The 16742-nt window shown below is 47.1% G+C and overlaps 1 protein-coding gene across 1 annotated transcript in view; it reads right to left on the reverse strand.

The window, feature by feature from the left end:
- Nucleotides 1-634: 634 nt before the first annotated feature.
- The window catches only part of LOC119440005 (endothelin-converting enzyme 2), a 31997-nt gene continuing 15889 nt past the window's right edge, over nt 635-16742 (reverse strand). The window contains exon 2 of the mRNA XM_037704956.1: nt 635-2673. Within this exon, the coding sequence (XP_037560884.1) occupies nt 635-2673 (2039 nt within the window). The remainder of the gene's footprint in view (nt 2674-16742) is intronic.

The following is a 16742-nucleotide window of genomic DNA, read 5'->3' on the forward strand; positions in this document are numbered from 1 at the left end:
CTGCTATCGAAGTGCACAATTGTATATGTATTTGTGGTAGAATGTCATTGCAAGCTGCTACAATGTTCACCGGCAGCAATGCATTCAGTCTACTGACCGGGTTTTCACCACATTAGGGAGGTGTCGGTACAGTTCATATAAAGCATCAGTGATAAAGCAGGCGAAAAGTCACGATTTACAGATCCAACGGAAAATGGCGAACACACGCTATGTCTTAGTCTGGTTACTAACACATATGACACGAATAATTAGCCTACGTTGAAGCGGAGGCAACGTGTGGCAGGCAACGGCTCACAAAAGCGTTGTTACAACAGCATGATTTAGCGCACACTACATCAAGCTTTATGAAAGTGTTAAATCATCAGCACTTCATTATCATGGCTGTGCGTAAGAATAGTCTCTTAACCTAGATTAATCCTGAAATCACGAAGTAGATACAACATAAAGCGTGAATACGCAGGTAATAGAGCTAAAGTAGGGAGAGAAGGCGTCGAAAACATTTAAGACAACAGATATTGTTCTAGTAGCTACAAAACAAATGCGCAAAATACACTTCCGAATCATTCTCTAAAGAGCAAGAGAAAAGATACCCATCTCGAAAGATGAATATAAGTTGCGTCGAATAGCGCTTTAGTCACACAGCACAATAATCGCCCGAGTGCAGCCACAACGGGTGCTCGCAGTTGAATGCCTTCGAAAACTCCTTCATGTTGAGCAAGGGTAAAAAGCAGGAGACCTCCGAAGCTAGGTGCTGACGGCTGCTTTCCATGCCACACGAGAGAAGACAGAAACGCCTGAAGAAAGTCTTCTGAGCTGCAACCCAATAAAGCGTGCCCTGATCGAACGCCGGTAGGTGCTGCTCGTATGTGGCTCTGAGAGCGTCAAATGCACTGCGAACACTTTGGGCCCAGATGTAGATCTCGGGAGGCTCGTTGCCCTGCCTCTCGCGGAGGCTCACGTTGAAAGCCGCGCGAGCCTTCTCGTCCATGCACTGCTCGAACTGGACCAGGGCAGGACTCTCCTCGGGTGACCACGAGCCCGTCGCGTTCGCATGGAAGGCAGCGTACAGGAGGGATCTAGCCAGCAGCACACCGAGGCTGCCCATGACGAACTCGGGTGGGACTAGGCCGGTGTAGAGAATGGGCTCCCGGCGCAAGGACGCTGGCACGACGATACTGCTGGAGAGGGCGTCGTACAGAACCTCGTTGCTCAAGAGGAAACCGTCGTCGATCTCGCCTTCGTGCACAGCCGGAGGATCTTCCAGCAGGCTCCACTGTTGCTGCGCCTTGAGGCGAATGAAGAAGCCCGGGAACCCACTGGCAATGGAAGCCTCTTCGAGGTCATTCTCGTCCAATGTGCCGTCCTGGTAGGAGACGCGGAACTGGTGCAGGCTGATGTCACGGAGCCTCACGAGAGCCTTCTTTCTCGCGAGCTCGCCCAACCAGGCGAACGTGTCACCGTCGGTGATGGACTTGAGCACTCCGGCGAACACCTCGAGGACGGCACTGTCCGCGCTCTGCTGCGGAAGGAGCTGGGATACGATGGCGTTCTTCGCGTTTCGCATTACGAGTCGAGTCGCCTGCAGGCAGGACGACACGACGCGTTCCGAGTCGCTGCGGCTGACTCTACGCAGGTAATCGAAACGGAACGCGTCGATGATAACCTGGATGTACAAGTAGACTACGCCGTAGTCGACGAGGCCTCTGAAGAAGCTGAGCAACTGCCGAATCAAGTCGACGTTGTCGGTGGATATTATGGACCATCTGCTCAGTTTGTATTGGTCAGGCAGGTGCGCATTTAAAGCATCCAGCCATTCGGCTTGATGGACAGATTTAGTCAGATACGCAAGAACGGTCGCGCTTAGTCGCTCCTCCAGACTTTCCGATGCCATGATGGCACTCAATCTTCGCTCGCTGTCAAAGATGTCGGTCAGGTTGAACTCGCGGTCTCGCATGCTTGAGACGTCGCCTAACAATTCCTTCAGGTAGTCTTCCAGAGCCAACGCGGGCTGTGCGTCCATCTTCTGCGACAACGTCTGACCACGCGAAATGTGCAGGAACACACCGTCGGGGAACTTGCTCAAGCGTATGTCGAGGACCGTGTGAATACCGTGAGCCAGCGACAATTCTACGATGTAGCGAACGACGTCCGGGAAGGTGGACAAGCCGAGAACGTTTTCGCCGTACTTCTGTACAGGTCGCAGTACGTCACTCATGGACACAGCGGGCGCGCTCACGAAACGCTCGCAGGACCTGTAGAACTTGGCCAGGTTGTAGAAACCGGTCGAGACAGTCTTGGCGCTAGACACCCTACTAAGACTAGTGTTGACGAGCACCAGGAGCTGCCGCGTACTGTATCGGAGGAAACTGACGGCACCTTCGGGTGTTGCCGCCTTCTGCTGCCAGTGGTGGCAGACGTGACGGTGGAAGTCGAGGCACGGGTCCGCGCCGTAGTCCATCAGCATTTGCATGTCGCGCATGGCACGCCTGCAAGCAGCACTACTGCACTCAGCGAAGAGCTTGCCCGACACCTTGTTGCCGGCTATGTAAATGATGATTGCCGTGCTGACCACTCCGACTGTCACCACCACGGCGATGAGGCTGATCATGATACTCGGGTTGTCGATGAGCGTCGTGGTGTGTGGTGACATTTCCCGGATAGTGGTGCTTCCAACTGCGAACCAGAAGCGATCAGGGAAAAGTCTCGGTGTATATTGCAATTTGAAGTGAATTCAGCCCACTGCTGCCTAAACTTCGCCTCTTTTTATTAAAAAACTACATTGATCCAGTTATCCTACCGAAATAGTTGGATTTGTCTGCTTTGCTAGTAAGTCTGTGGCGCATTTACATGACTGCAGTTTTCTGCGAGAAATGCATGCTGCTTCTGATGATGATTATTTAATGACGTCTCCTTTAAAATGGGGCGGTGATAAATACTCACCTAGCCTGCTTGATCTAATCAGGTATGCTACACATATATTTAAGTAGTATTTTTGTATACATCCCCTGAATATTTTTCCTTCTTCCTCGAAATCTACCTTGTACCGCTACCTGTAAGCGATCGGGTTGTACCAATCTCTTCCCTGCTTTTCTTCCAACAATACTCTGAGCGTCTCTTGCTTATCTCGATTGCTGACCGGTTGATGCTTCCGTGCACTCTAAATCCAAGCGCTTCTGGGAGATGTACGTTACCCACGGTTTTCACTGGGTGAATCCCTTCGCATTCCATTAGGATGTGCTCAGTGGTTTACGGATCTATTCTGCAGCATACACATGCCTCGTCTAGTTCCTAAAAATTTGCTCCGATATGCTTTTGTCCTTAGGCAACCAACTGGGGCTTTAATAGCAAGTGCCCTTTATGTTATCGTACAGATGTTCCCTTCTAATTTCTTCTGATTCTTGTATATCACCATGATCTTTTTTTCATTCTTTGCAGGCAATTCACTGTCTGTTTGATCACTCCTGGTTGTCTATTTGCAGTTTGAATTATCCTGTCCTTGGTTGCCAACTTTCTTGACCTCTTCCTCCATTTTGTATCCACGCTTTTCATGTACAAATACTTGTGCACTTTAGCCGCCCATTTATTTTCATCCGTGTTCTTGAGCCTTTCTTCAAAACTAATTTTGCTCTGTGCTTCTCTGACTTCAAAAGAGGCCAAACCCATGTCACCCTGCACTGCCACATTTGTGGTTTTACCGTGGGTTCCCAAAGCCAACCAGGGTACCAATCTTTGGGTAACTTCCAACACCGACAATATAACCAATTTTAAGTATAGAATGGCATTTGCGAATGTTAGCGCTGGAACCATTACTCCTTTTCAGATTCCACACACCACCTCATACTTATTGTGGCCCGAGAGTGCTCCATGTTTCATTATTTCTGCATTCCGCTTCCCCTTTATTTTCAGATTATTTTGGTGAGTGCTTGAGTAAGCCTTTCCTTCGTTTATGTATACGCCTAGGTATTTATTTTGCTTGACTATGGTTATGACTTGCTGTTGAAGTGACACCACGTAATTACTGGTCTCTTCAAGACATATCATGATTCGCGATTTCTCTCTGCTGACCTTGAGGCCTAGATTTGTCGCTGCGTTGGCACAGATATTCGCAAGTCCCTGTAAATCTGTCGTATTACTAACTGTGCATTTACTGTGTAAATCTGTCGTACTCCTTGTTATCAATATGGCGTTGTTATCAATATGCTCTGTACAGCTCGTGTGATACAGTGAATATCCATTCTAAAATATATTGAAATTTTGTAAAGCTTTTTTTTGGAATGCTCTGTACAGCTCGTGCGGATCAGGGAATATGTCTACTACAATGTATTGAATTCTTGTAACGTTTCTGCTGTTCATTTCTTTTGTTAATCTGTATATCGCACTTTCCACTCCAGCCCAAGGCCTAAGAGTAAGGCCGGCAGTATCCTGTATATAAATAAATAAATAAACAAATAAATAAATAAATAAATAAATAAATAAATAAATAAATAAATAAATAAATAAATAAATAAATAAATAAATAAATAAATGTCCGCTAGTAGCACTATATCGTCCGCATACAGCGGTCCAGGGACCTTCTGTGGCACCATTTGTCCATTACGAATATAGGATAAATCAAACCCTAATCCGCTGTTTTCCAGTCGTCTTTCTATGTCCTTATCAAGCGTGAACAATAATGGAGACATAGGACATCCTTGCTCCAGTCCCTGGTGAATTCCCACTTCGTTACCTCTACGACCTTCCCATGCATACAACTTCTGCTCGGTTGTCTCTGTATATTTCCCGCAGCAGATCCACGGAATCGTGATCTATGCCTTCGGGCTTATATCCCATAGCAACTCTCTGTCTACGCTGTCATAGGCTCCGTTGATATCTAGAAATGCTATCAATAAAGGTGTTTAACCAGGCGCCCTCTATTGCAAGCTTGGGGTACTACTTCCATAAGCGCTATTTGATTTGGATGGAATATTTTCAGGTTATAGTGGGCGGTTCGCCACATTGGGTGCATTTTCACGCGTTTAATTATAAAGAGCGATATTTTTATCAATGGGCTTTCTTTCCATGGGACTTCTTGTGTCGTTGAGGTTAGTAATCGGCAAAAAGCTGCAACACTAATCCATAGCATAGTAGAAGCGAAAGGAAATCGCTTGAAGAAACGTTCAAGTTAAAAACTTTCGAAACAATTTCCAGTGTATCTGACGCTCTATACACTATACGAAAAATAGCTGTGTAAAGTGTATGAACATTAATTTTACATTAGTGGCAGTATAGTGTCCTGTGCTGAGCTGCAGACAGGTAACAACTGTTTCTTTTTATTGCGATAGCAATTATATGGACACTCAAAATAAGATTTCTGCCGTCGGCGTCGCCGTCGTCGTCGCCGTCGCCGTGAGGTTCCGTATGACGTCAATGGAGATGAAATCGTCGCCGCGCGCCGAACGCTGTATGTGCGAGTGAAAGGGCGCGATGGGCGCGCACTTTCACGGGGAGTGAACGCACGGCGGAGAACAAACGCGCGTTCTGCGCCGTGCTCGCTTAAGGGCTGCAGAAGTAGGCGTCTCTTTCCTCCTTTACAATCACCATATATGTAGACGGCGCCTTCTTCCAACGCGCGAGAGGCCGTGGGGGAGGGGCGGGGGAAGGGAGGCGACGTTTAGCTGCGGCACCAAGTGCCTATTATTGCGATAGCAATTATATGGACACTCAAAAGCAGATTTCTGCCGTCGGCGTCGCCGTCGCCGTCGCCGTCGCCGTGAGGTTCCGTATGACGTCAATGGAGATGAAATCGTGACCGCGCGCCGCTGAACGCTGTATGTGCGAGTGAAAGGGCGCGAGGGACGCGCTATTTCACGGGGAGTGAACGCACGGCGGAGAACAAACGCGCGTTCTGCGCCGTGCTTCCTTAAGGGCTGCAAAAGTAGGCGTCTCTTTCCTCCTTTACAATCACCATATATGTAGAGCAAACGCGCCTTCTTCCGATGCGCGAGAGGCCGTGGGGGAGGGGGGGAAGGGGGAGGGAAGGGAGGCGACGTTTAGCTGCGGCACCAAGTGCCTATTTATATCAGAGGCTCCGGCAACAGTCACCAACGCCGCACGCATTTTGAGCGAACGCGGGCAAAGCGCCGACGGCGTCGACAACAGTTCTGCGCGTTGCCGGTGCTGCTGCATGTCCAAGTTTATACAGCTGATAAAGCTAACATCATTACTCTGTATAGCTCTCTACAAATTTGCTATCGCAATTGATGCTTCACCTTTCAGGTGAAACTGCGACAACTTTTTTATATCAGAGGCTCCGGCAACAGTCACCAACGCCGCACGCATTTTGAGCGAACGCGGGCAAGACGCCGAGGGCGTCGACAACAGTTCTGCGTGTTGCCGGTGCTGCTGCATGTCCATGTTTATACAGCTGATAAAGCTAATATCATTACTCCGTATAGCTCTCTACAAATTTGCTATCGCAATTGATGCTTTGCCTTTCAGGTGAAACTGCGACAACTTTTTTTTGTTAACTAAAACATACTTAGAAAAGTGTGAACGAGGAAGCGGTTTTTAAGCATGAAATGATTTTAGCTCCCGTTGTCGGCGACTTTCACGTGACCTTGAGCCTAAAGCCTGAGCCGTTATCCAGGCACTCAAACGAGAACATCCTTGCCATAGAGTTAGTTAATGGGGTTTAGTGGCGCAAAAGCGACTCAGGCTATGCTGCGCCAAACACAGGGTATATAAATTACATTTTAAAAACAGGAAAAGCTGTGTTGATCTATAGTTTGTGTAAAAAGCCTGTGTCGTCTAAAAATTTAAGCACGTCAGGTAATGGTACTAGGGGATTGTCTCCTAAAACTAAAGCAGGATGTAATGGTATGTGTGACTTGTATAATTTCTGCAAAAGTTTTAGTCTGTGTGTTTCAATGTGTGTACATGTCAGTAAAATGTGTATAACTGTTAGCGGTTCCTCGCACTTCTCGCATGTTGGTGGGTCTTCTTTTCTAAGTAAAAAAAAGTTGTCGCAGTTTCACCTGAAAGGCGAAGCATCAATTGAGATAGCAAATTTGTAGAGAGCTATACGGAGTAATGATATTAGCTTTATCAGCTGTATAAACTTGGACATGCAGCAGCACCGGCAACACGCAGAACTGTTGTCGACGCCGTCGGCGCTTTGCCCGCGTTCGCTCAAAATGCGTGCGGCGTTGGTGACTGTTGCCGGAGCCTCTGATATAAATAGGCACTTGGTGCCGCAGCTAAACGTCGCCTCCCTTCCCTCCCCCTCCCCCCCTCCCCCACGGCCTCTCGCGCGTCGGAAGAAGGCGCGTTTGCTCTACATATATGGTGATTGTAAAGGAGGAAAGAGACGCCTACTTCTGCAGCCCTTAAGCGAGCACGGCGCAGAACGCGCGTTTGTTCTCCGCCGTGCGTTCACTCTCCGTGAAAGCGCGCGCCCCTCGCGCCCGTTCACTCGCACATACAGCGTTCGGCGCGCGGCGATGATTTCATCTCCATTGACGTCATACGGAACCTCACGGCAACGGCGACGGCGACGGCGACGCCGACGGCAGAAATCTGCTTTTGAGTGTCCGTATAATTGCTATCGCAATAAAAAAAGTTGTCGCAGTTTCACCTGAAAGGCGAAGCATCAATTGCGATAGCAAATTTGTAGAGAGCTATACGGAGTAATGATAGTAGCTTTATCAGCTGTATAAACTTGGACATGCAGCAGCACCAGCAACGCGCAGAACTGTTGTCGACGCCATCGGCGTTTTGCCCGCGTTCGCACAAAATGTGTGCGGCGTTGGTGACTGTTGCCGGAGCCTCTTATATAAATAGGCACTTGGTGCCGCAGCTAAACGTCGCCTCCCTTCCCTCCCCCTCCCCCCCTCCCCCACGGCCTCTCGCGCGTCGGAAGAAGGCGCGTTTGCTCTACATATAGGTGATTGTAAAGGAGGAAAGAGACGCCTACTTCTGCAGCCCTTAAGGGAGCACGGCACAGAACGCGCGTTTGTTCTCCGTCGTGCGTTCATTCCCCGTGAAAGCGCGCGTCCCTCGCGCCCTTTCACTCGCACATACAGCGTTCGGCGGCGCGCGGCGATGATTTCATCTCCATTGACGTCATACGGAACCTTACGGCGACGGCGACAGCGACGGCGACGACGACGCCGACGGCAGAAATCTGCTTTGGAGTGTCCATATAATTGCTATCGCAATAAAATGTGTGTTAGGTGCGTGTGTCCAATTCGTAGTCGGCATAAATATACTTCGATGAACCGTTCCTGGTGGTTACATGACTTCCACTCACCAAGGACGGGTTTAGTAAGATGTAGTTTGTTGTTTGCACAGTGGCTCCATTCGTGTTGCCATTTTGATGTCAAGGCCTTACTAATCGAGTGGGCACTCGAGCAGCACTTTCGGCATGGCCCATAACTCTTGCTTCTGTCCTGTGCAGGCTGCTATCGCACTCCTGTTGGCGCTATCAACGGACACACTCACCGACTTGGAATGCGTTTCCGCGCATCTTCCTGACGCAACCTGTGTTTGCATCGATGTCGACGCGCATTTTTCTGTCGTGGTGTCATCAGCAAGGCTCGTCTTCCGTGCGCCAACCACATCGACCACTGCATCGTCCATCAAGGAACATTTAAACGACTTCCCTGGAAACTTCACCTTCAGTGGGCACTCGAGCAGCACTTTCGGCATGGCCCATAACTCTTGCTTCTGTCCTGTGCAGGCTGCTATCGCACTCCTGTTGGCGCTATCAACGGACACACTCACCGACTTGGAATGCGTTTCCGCGCATCTTCCTGACGCAACCTGTGTTTGCATCGATGTCGACGCGCATTTTTCTGCCGTGGTGTCATCAGCAAGGCTCGTCTTCCGTGCGCCAACCACATCGACCACTGCATCGTCCATCAAGGAACATTTAAACGACTTCCCTGGAAACTTCACCTTCAGTGGGCACTCGAGCAGCACTTTCGGCATGGCCCATAACTCTTGCTTCTGTCCTGTGCAGGTGTGTACTAAACTTTCCTTATACGCTAGAAAAAGTGATGACCGCTTCTTAGTGCTGTTCCCGTGCCCACGGGTGCTGTGTGAGACCATTTGTGAATGCTTGAATTCGTCATTTGCCTTATTGTTAATCTGTTCAGGGGATGTTGAGACAAACCCTGGGCCTAATACTAGGGCGGACGCACTTTTTGATATTGAAACACTGCCTGACGACCCAGCAGAACAAATGAAGATAATGTTTCGCTTTATTAAAGATATACACTCCCGCTCACTCCAGTCCTCAAAAACTTTAGCCGAACAAGCTGCCGATATTAAAGCTATCAAGAATGGCCAAAAAAATATGGAAGCGAAACTCACAGTATTGAGCAAACGGATGGACGGTATGGAAGAAAAATGCAATAATTTCGAGGCACAGGGCGTAGTACTGTCTACTATGCAGAGCACTGTCGGGGTCCTAAAAGAAGAAAACGCAATTCTGCGAGCTCGCGCCAATGAGCTTGAAGACAGATCTCGGCGAAACAACCTAATCATTCGCAACATCCCAGACGCTAAAGAAACATGGGAACAAACCGAGAACAAGATTATTTCTGCTTTGAAAACCGTACTTCCATCTTTTTCATCCGATTCAATTGAACGTGCTCATCGGTTAGGCGTTTTTTCACCAGGAAAATGCCGACCCGTAATTGTAAATTTCTCGAGTTTTAAAATAAAAGAAAATGTTCTTTCACTACGTAATCACCTCAAAACAAGCAGTATCACCCTCAGCGAAGATTACTCCCCCGCAACCCGTCTCGCTCGGGGAAATCTTATCGAGTTTGGTAAAAGTCAGCCCGGCGCACCTGCGTTTAAACTCAGATACGACAAACTACTTATGAACGACAGGTGCTACGTTTTTGATGCCGAAATGAAATGCGTGACAGAAAAACCGTCGCAGGGCCAACGCGCAAGGAACATAGTTCCCGCAGGTAATTTGACTTAGCGGAGCGAGAGGGGAAGTGGACAGACTTCACAACACCATGTGTCCATCTTTTTTACTAACATTAGAAGTGTGCTGAGCAAATATTTTTCATTGTCCTCGGCGATTGACACTTGTTCTCCACACATTGTCGCCTTAACAGAAACGTGGCTTTCGAGCAACATTAATGATTCCGAAATCTTTGAGGATGCCAATCGCTTCGCTATTTATAGGGAGGATCGTGCCGCGGGTCGAGGAGGCGGCGTTCTACTTGCTATTTCTAACGACATTCCTTCTTCACGAATTTCTGTTGCTACTGACCTCGAAATCGTCTGGGCTACATTTAACATTCATCACCAGAAGGCAATTATAGGCGTATGCTACCGACCTCCTTCTTCGTCACCCACATTCGTTAGCGAATTGCACGATGTAATTAATAACGTATCATCACGCTTTCCATCGTCGCCCCTTTACTTATTAGGCGACTTTAACCTTCCGAACATTAAATGGAACACTCAACCTCCTTCTTTACTGCCTTTTTCGTCTCAGGCCAAAGAATTTTTAGATTTATGTTCCACTTTTACCTTTTCGCAAGTGGTCACTCAACCTACCCGGAATACTGCTAGTATCTCAAACACTCTCGACCTAGTACTTACTACTGAACCCAAACTAACTTCCAACATTACCTTCCTTCCGCCTTTAAGTGACCATTCTGCTATGCATTTTACCATTAGTGCCAACCACCCGAAAAATACCAGGAAGAAGAAAACAATTCTCGACTATAGGAGAGCAAACTTCGAGGCCATCAATAGCGAGTTATGCACGTTTCTTGACACATTCCTGACTAACTTTGATGACCGTTCTGTGCAAACTAATTGGGACATGTTTACTCATAAATTTAATGAACTAATGAACAAATATGTTCCCAGCCGTACCTTAACTTCCAACCCACAAGCCCCCTGGTATAACACTCGCATTAAACGTCTTTCTAACCGTAAAAAGCGTATCTACCGCTCAGCTAAGTTGTCCTCGAGTGCTTCTCGTTGGACGGCATACAAGGCGGCTTCTAACGAATATATTCAAGCGTTAAAACTTGCTAAACGTACTTTCCTTACTGTTACTCTTCCATCTATTCTTAAAACTAGCATTAAGAAATTTTGGAAAATAATTAGACCTGTTTCTGATAACTTAATCCTATTGGACGACTGTACTGGGCAGCCTGTTCCTAAAAATGGTGCTGCAACTCACCTTAACGAAGCCTTTAGCAAAAATTTTTCGGGAGTCCTTAATAAGCAACTTCCCAAGTTGCGTAACTATGATTACCCAGTCATGTTCCCAGTAATAGTTCATGTATCTGGTGTTGCTAAACTTATTGACAAACTCGACTACAATTCTTCACCTGGCTTCGACCCAATTAACACCAAGTTCTTGAAAAACACTTCCGCGTACAGTTCTATTATACTAACCAAAATTTTCCAACAGTCACTCAACACAGGCACTTTACCTTATCAGTGGAAGGTTGGGAAGGTGGTGCCGCTTCACAAATCTGGTAACAAAAACATAGCAACCAACTATCGCCCCATCTCACTCACCAGCACGTGCTGCAAACTACTTGAACACATTGTATTCAAAAACCTCGTTGACTTTCTTGAAGATAACACTTTTTTTTCACCTGCGCAACATGGCTTTAGGAAATCATACTCATGCGAGACTCAACTCGTATCCTTCACTCATCAGTTGCATCGAATTCTTGATCGTTCATCATGCGCTGACTGCATTTTTTTAGACTTCTCAAAAGCTTTCGATAAAGTCTGTCACAAACTTCTAATCCACAAACTAACCCATTTGAATATTGATGGTAATCTCTTAAAATGGATCGAATGCTTTCTTGTTCATCGCTCACAATACGTCACTGCTAACGGCTGCAATTCACCGATGTGTTCTGTTGCTTCCGGAGTGCCCCAAGGATCGGTTCTCGGTCCTTTGCTGTTCTTAATATATATTAACGACCTTCCTTCGCAAGTAACTTCTACCATTCATCTCTTCGCTGATGATTGTGTTATCTTTAGAGAAATAACTGCAGATTGTGATACTGTCTTCAGTCCGACCTTGATATAATATCTAACTGGTGCAGTTTATGGCTAATGGAATTAAATGTTAACAAATGTAAAGCTATGCATGTATCTAGGACATCAAACGTCTCCCAAGTATACTACTTAAATAACCTTCCTTTAGAACAGGTAACTTCGTACAAATACTTGGGAATTCATATCACATACAACCTTACCTGGGCAACCCACATTAATAATATAGTGAACAATGCTAACCGCGCTCTTGGTTACTTAAGGCGAAACTTTTTTAAAGCTCCACACTCGTTGAAATTATTGCTTTATAAAACCTTAATACGCCCGAAATTAGAGTACGCTACATCAGTCTGGGACCCTAATAACTTAAACTTAATTAACGCATTAGAATTAGTTCAGAATAACGCTGCTCGTTTTATTCTTTCGAATTACAACAGAACTGCCAGCGTAACAGCCATGAAAACTAACCTTTCTCTTCCATCTCTTGCAGCTCGACGTAAAGTTTCCCGTTTATCATTATTTCACAAACTTTTTCACCATACAACACTTCATGATGTATTCATTCATATTCCACACTACGTATCTCGTCGCATCGATCATTCTTACAAGGTTCACGTCCCTTCTTGCAGCACAAATACATTTTCCCAGTCATTCGTACCTCGGACGTCACTAGAGTGGAACCACCTTCCCGCAAACATTGTATCCATCAGTGATAATTCCTTGTTTCGTGATGCCTTAACCAACATTACTTGCTAGAATGCGGTTTCATGTACTTGTATATCTTGTCTTTTTATTGTAATAGCTTTTTTTATTCATTGTTCATTGTATTCCTACTGATTTACTTGTCAAATTGTATTTTTAGGTTTTACTTGTTTCTCTTGTAATACTTACTGTTTGAATTTACGTGTAACCCACTCCCCTCTGTAAAGCCTTCACAGGCCTTGAGGGTATAATAAATGAAATGAAATGAAATGAAATCGCACTGATACTTTCTTTATATGGGAGTGTTGTGTATGAGATGTCTTTGCATGCTGCTGTTGATGCACATCTATCAGCTGCTTCATTTCCCGGTATCCCATCGTGGCTTGGGACCCAGCAGAAACGAATTGATCTCCCGTATTTGTTAAGAGCCACCATGTTTAAAATGTCCCCTAGCAGGGGTTCACACTCAGAATTCTGATGAAGAGCCTTTAGTGCACTTAAGGAATCAGTGTAGATGACTGTATTTTTGTGTTTGTCAGTGATGATCTTTTTAACTACAACCCACATAGCATAAACTTCAGCCGTGAAAACACGAGGCATGTTTTGGTAATCGAATACTTGCTTCCCAATTTTTGGTTACGGCCCCCACGCCCACGTGTTCTTTTGTTTTGGAGCCATCAGTGTAAAATTCCATGTAATCTTGATATTTATCTTGAAGAGCGTAGAATTAATGTAGAATGTGTTCGTGTGGGGTGTCTCTTTTCTTTAGGTGTGTTAATGTCCAGTCACATAACTGCGAGACGTCGTGCCATGGGCGCAATCGTGGCTTTTTCGCAACCTGGAGGACATCATGAGGAATGTCATAATCCTGAGAATATTCTTCATATCGCAGGATAAGCGGCCTAATCATGTTCGGTTTATTTGTATAATGTAACCGTGAATTGTACTGTGTGACAATGTTGTAGCATATGTGTTGTGGTGATGACTGTATTCTGAGTATGTAGGAAAATGTAATTAACGCTCTGCGCTGCTGTAATGGGGGCTCATTGCAGTCAACGTACAAACTTTGGACAGGTGTATGCATCACCTGCCAGTCGCAGTCCAAGGTTATGTACTGGATCCAGTCGTCGAATGTAAGACTGTCTAGCTGAGCCATAAACTACGCAGCCATAATCCAGAAGACTACGCACAACAGACCAGTAAATACGTAAGAGGCACGTTCGGTCGGAACCCCAGTGTTTATGGGACAACACTTTTAAAATATTTAATCCGTTATTTGCCTTAACTTTTGTTGTTTTATTGCGATAGCAATTATATGGACACTCAAAAGCAGATTTCTGCCGTCGGCGTCGCCGTCGCCGTCGCCGTCGCCGTGAGGTTCCGTATGACGTCAATCGAGATGAAATCGTCGCCGCGCGCCGCCGAACGCTGTATGTGCGAGTGAAAGGGCGCGAGGGGCGCGCTCTTTCACGGCGAGTGAACGCACGGCGGAGAACAAACGCGCGTTCTGCGCCGTGCTTCCTTAAGGGCTGCAGAAGTAGGCGTCTCTTTCCTCCTTTACAATCATCATATATGTAGAGAAAACGCGCCTTCTTTCGACGCGCGAGAGGCCGTGGGGGAGGGGGGGGAGGGGGAGGGAAGGGAGACGACGTTTAGCTGCGGCACCAAATGCCTATTTATATCAGAGGCTCCGGCAACAGTCACCAACGCCGCAGGCATTTTGAGCGAACGCGGGAAAAACGCCGACGGCGTCGACAACAGTTCTGCGCGTTGCCGGTGCTGCTGCATGTCCAAATTTATACAGCTGATGAAGCTAATATCATTACTCCGTATAGCTCTCTACAAATTTGCTATCGCAATTGATGCTTCGCCTTTCAGGTGAAACTGCGACAACTTTTTATATGAGCCAGGAAGTTTAGTTTTTTATTAAAGATTACTCCCAAGAATTTATAGTGTTGTTCTACCGGCAGCGTCACGTCATTCAATTTTAGAACCGGGTCTAAGTGCAGTCCTCGTTTTTGCGAGAATAGCACTGTAACAGTTTTTGAGTAGAGAAGCGGAATCCGTTTGTGTCAGCCCATTGTATTAGCTTATTTATTGTAATCTGTAGCTGCCTTTCACATGTTGGTAGACTTGAGGCGCGGCATGCTATTTGCAGATCGTCGACGTATATGGAGTGCATAACAGAGGGGGGGGGGGGGATGACTTTGTTAAGGGAGTTCATTTTTACTATGAAGAGTGTTGTGCTCAGTACGCAGCCTTGTGGCACGAATCAGAATTGACCACGCCATATTCCTGGCCATAGAGGAAGGGGAAACAAACTAGGAGCGAGCGTCACGTGATTGCATCAGCCTCAGCAAGCCAACCTCCTCCGAAACCGCCCCTCCGGCACTCCGAGATCTCGTGCGCGGTGCGTTTTGGCTAGGAATAGGCCGACATAGTTGCCGGACCACTCGCGATTCTTTGACATGCGGTAACGATTAGTGGCGCTTGACGTCAAAGGCATAGAGGCACGTAGGAAGTATAACGCACGGGTTTCTGCTACTGCGGGCGTCGTTTTTCGCTTCAAGTGCGTTGCCTTGAAACGTGGAGATAGACTGGGGAGCCAGACACATGACGACAATTTTCTAAGCATCACTTGCGCTTAACCCTGCAGTTAGCGCTCTCACCTCGAAACCCGTTGTTACGATTCACTTAGGGCGCGATGCCCGGACCACGTGTAGTCAATTCTGATTCACTTTCAGCGGCCATGGTAACCCATGGTAATCAGCGTGCCTGACGACCTCGCTCGTCAACATGAATAGACGTGTGAGTCGCGAGGGTCAGAGACAAAACCTGTTGGGCCGCCCTGCAACCCTTCCTCCCTCGCTGAGGACGTTCACGCCGCTACGGTCACCCTACCATCTCTACTTCGCCTGATTTGTGCTGCCCTGCAGTGGGGAAAAGAAAGGGAGAGAGTGCCCGGATGGTGGAGGTTATAAGAAAGCCAGGCAGCAGTCACGTGGAGAACACTTTTGCTTTGCCCTAGCGTGCAGGTGCATGCACGCTGAACTTTTCTTGTACGTTTTCTTTGGAGCACACCACTCACTCGTAACCATGTCTTTAACTTCTGTTACTTGTTCTTACTTCGCCTCGTCTTCGCTTCCGGACCCTCTCCCGATGGTCAACCTGGTCAGAGATCCTAGCAGACGTTGAAGGTTCCCCAAACCCCGGCCCATAACAACTGGACGGCAGCGGTGAGATCCATCAAATCCCAACCCGTTGTGCAACTGGATGGCAAGAGAAGAGATGGGGATCTACGAGCCTCCTCTACCAAGTCGCAACTGAATGCAGCGTTTGCGATGGTCTACGCCGGATTTTTAGCTGCAAGTTGGTGAGTGTGGAACATTCTTTGGTGAGTTCTGCCAGGTTTTGTTGAGGTGTTAGAACAGAACAGGTTGTCTGTTCAGAACAGGAGCTATTGTTGTCGCCTACTTAGGCTGTGGCAAGATAGTTGTGTACAGTAGAGACAGCAGCACTGAAAACAGCCATGAATTTGAAGTCGTTGAGTAAACCGGCGTTGTTGGAGCTAGCTAAGGAGTTGCGCCTGGATGTCACTGACGCATTCCGAAAACCAGAGTTGATTGAGGCAATTCTTGCTCTAAAGGCTGAGGATGATGGGCTTACGGAATGCCTAGAGACCATTAGAGAAAGAGAGACTGCAAAAAGTCAGACAGAAGAGCGTGAACAGCGGGAACGCAAAGAACAGAAAGAGCGTGAAGAACGGGAACGTAAAGAACGGGATGAACGTAAGGAACAGAGAGAACACACACTAGAATTGAAGCGACTCGAGATTGAAATGGAACGAGCTCGAGAAGCAGGACAGAGTAGCGATGAAAACAGAGCAGGAGAATGCGTATTCATTAAAGATGACAGAGCTAATGCGGACTTATAAGCTTGGAGAGTACATTGGTTTGTTCTTGGTTAACTTCGAGCGGACATGCGAGAAGCAGGGGTTCTCTCGGGAG

This window comes from Dermacentor silvarum, chromosome 2 (assembly GCF_013339745.2).
Source record: "Dermacentor silvarum isolate Dsil-2018 chromosome 2, BIME_Dsil_1.4, whole genome shotgun sequence".
NCBI classification, from domain to species: domain Eukaryota; kingdom Metazoa; phylum Arthropoda; class Arachnida; order Ixodida; family Ixodidae; genus Dermacentor; species Dermacentor silvarum.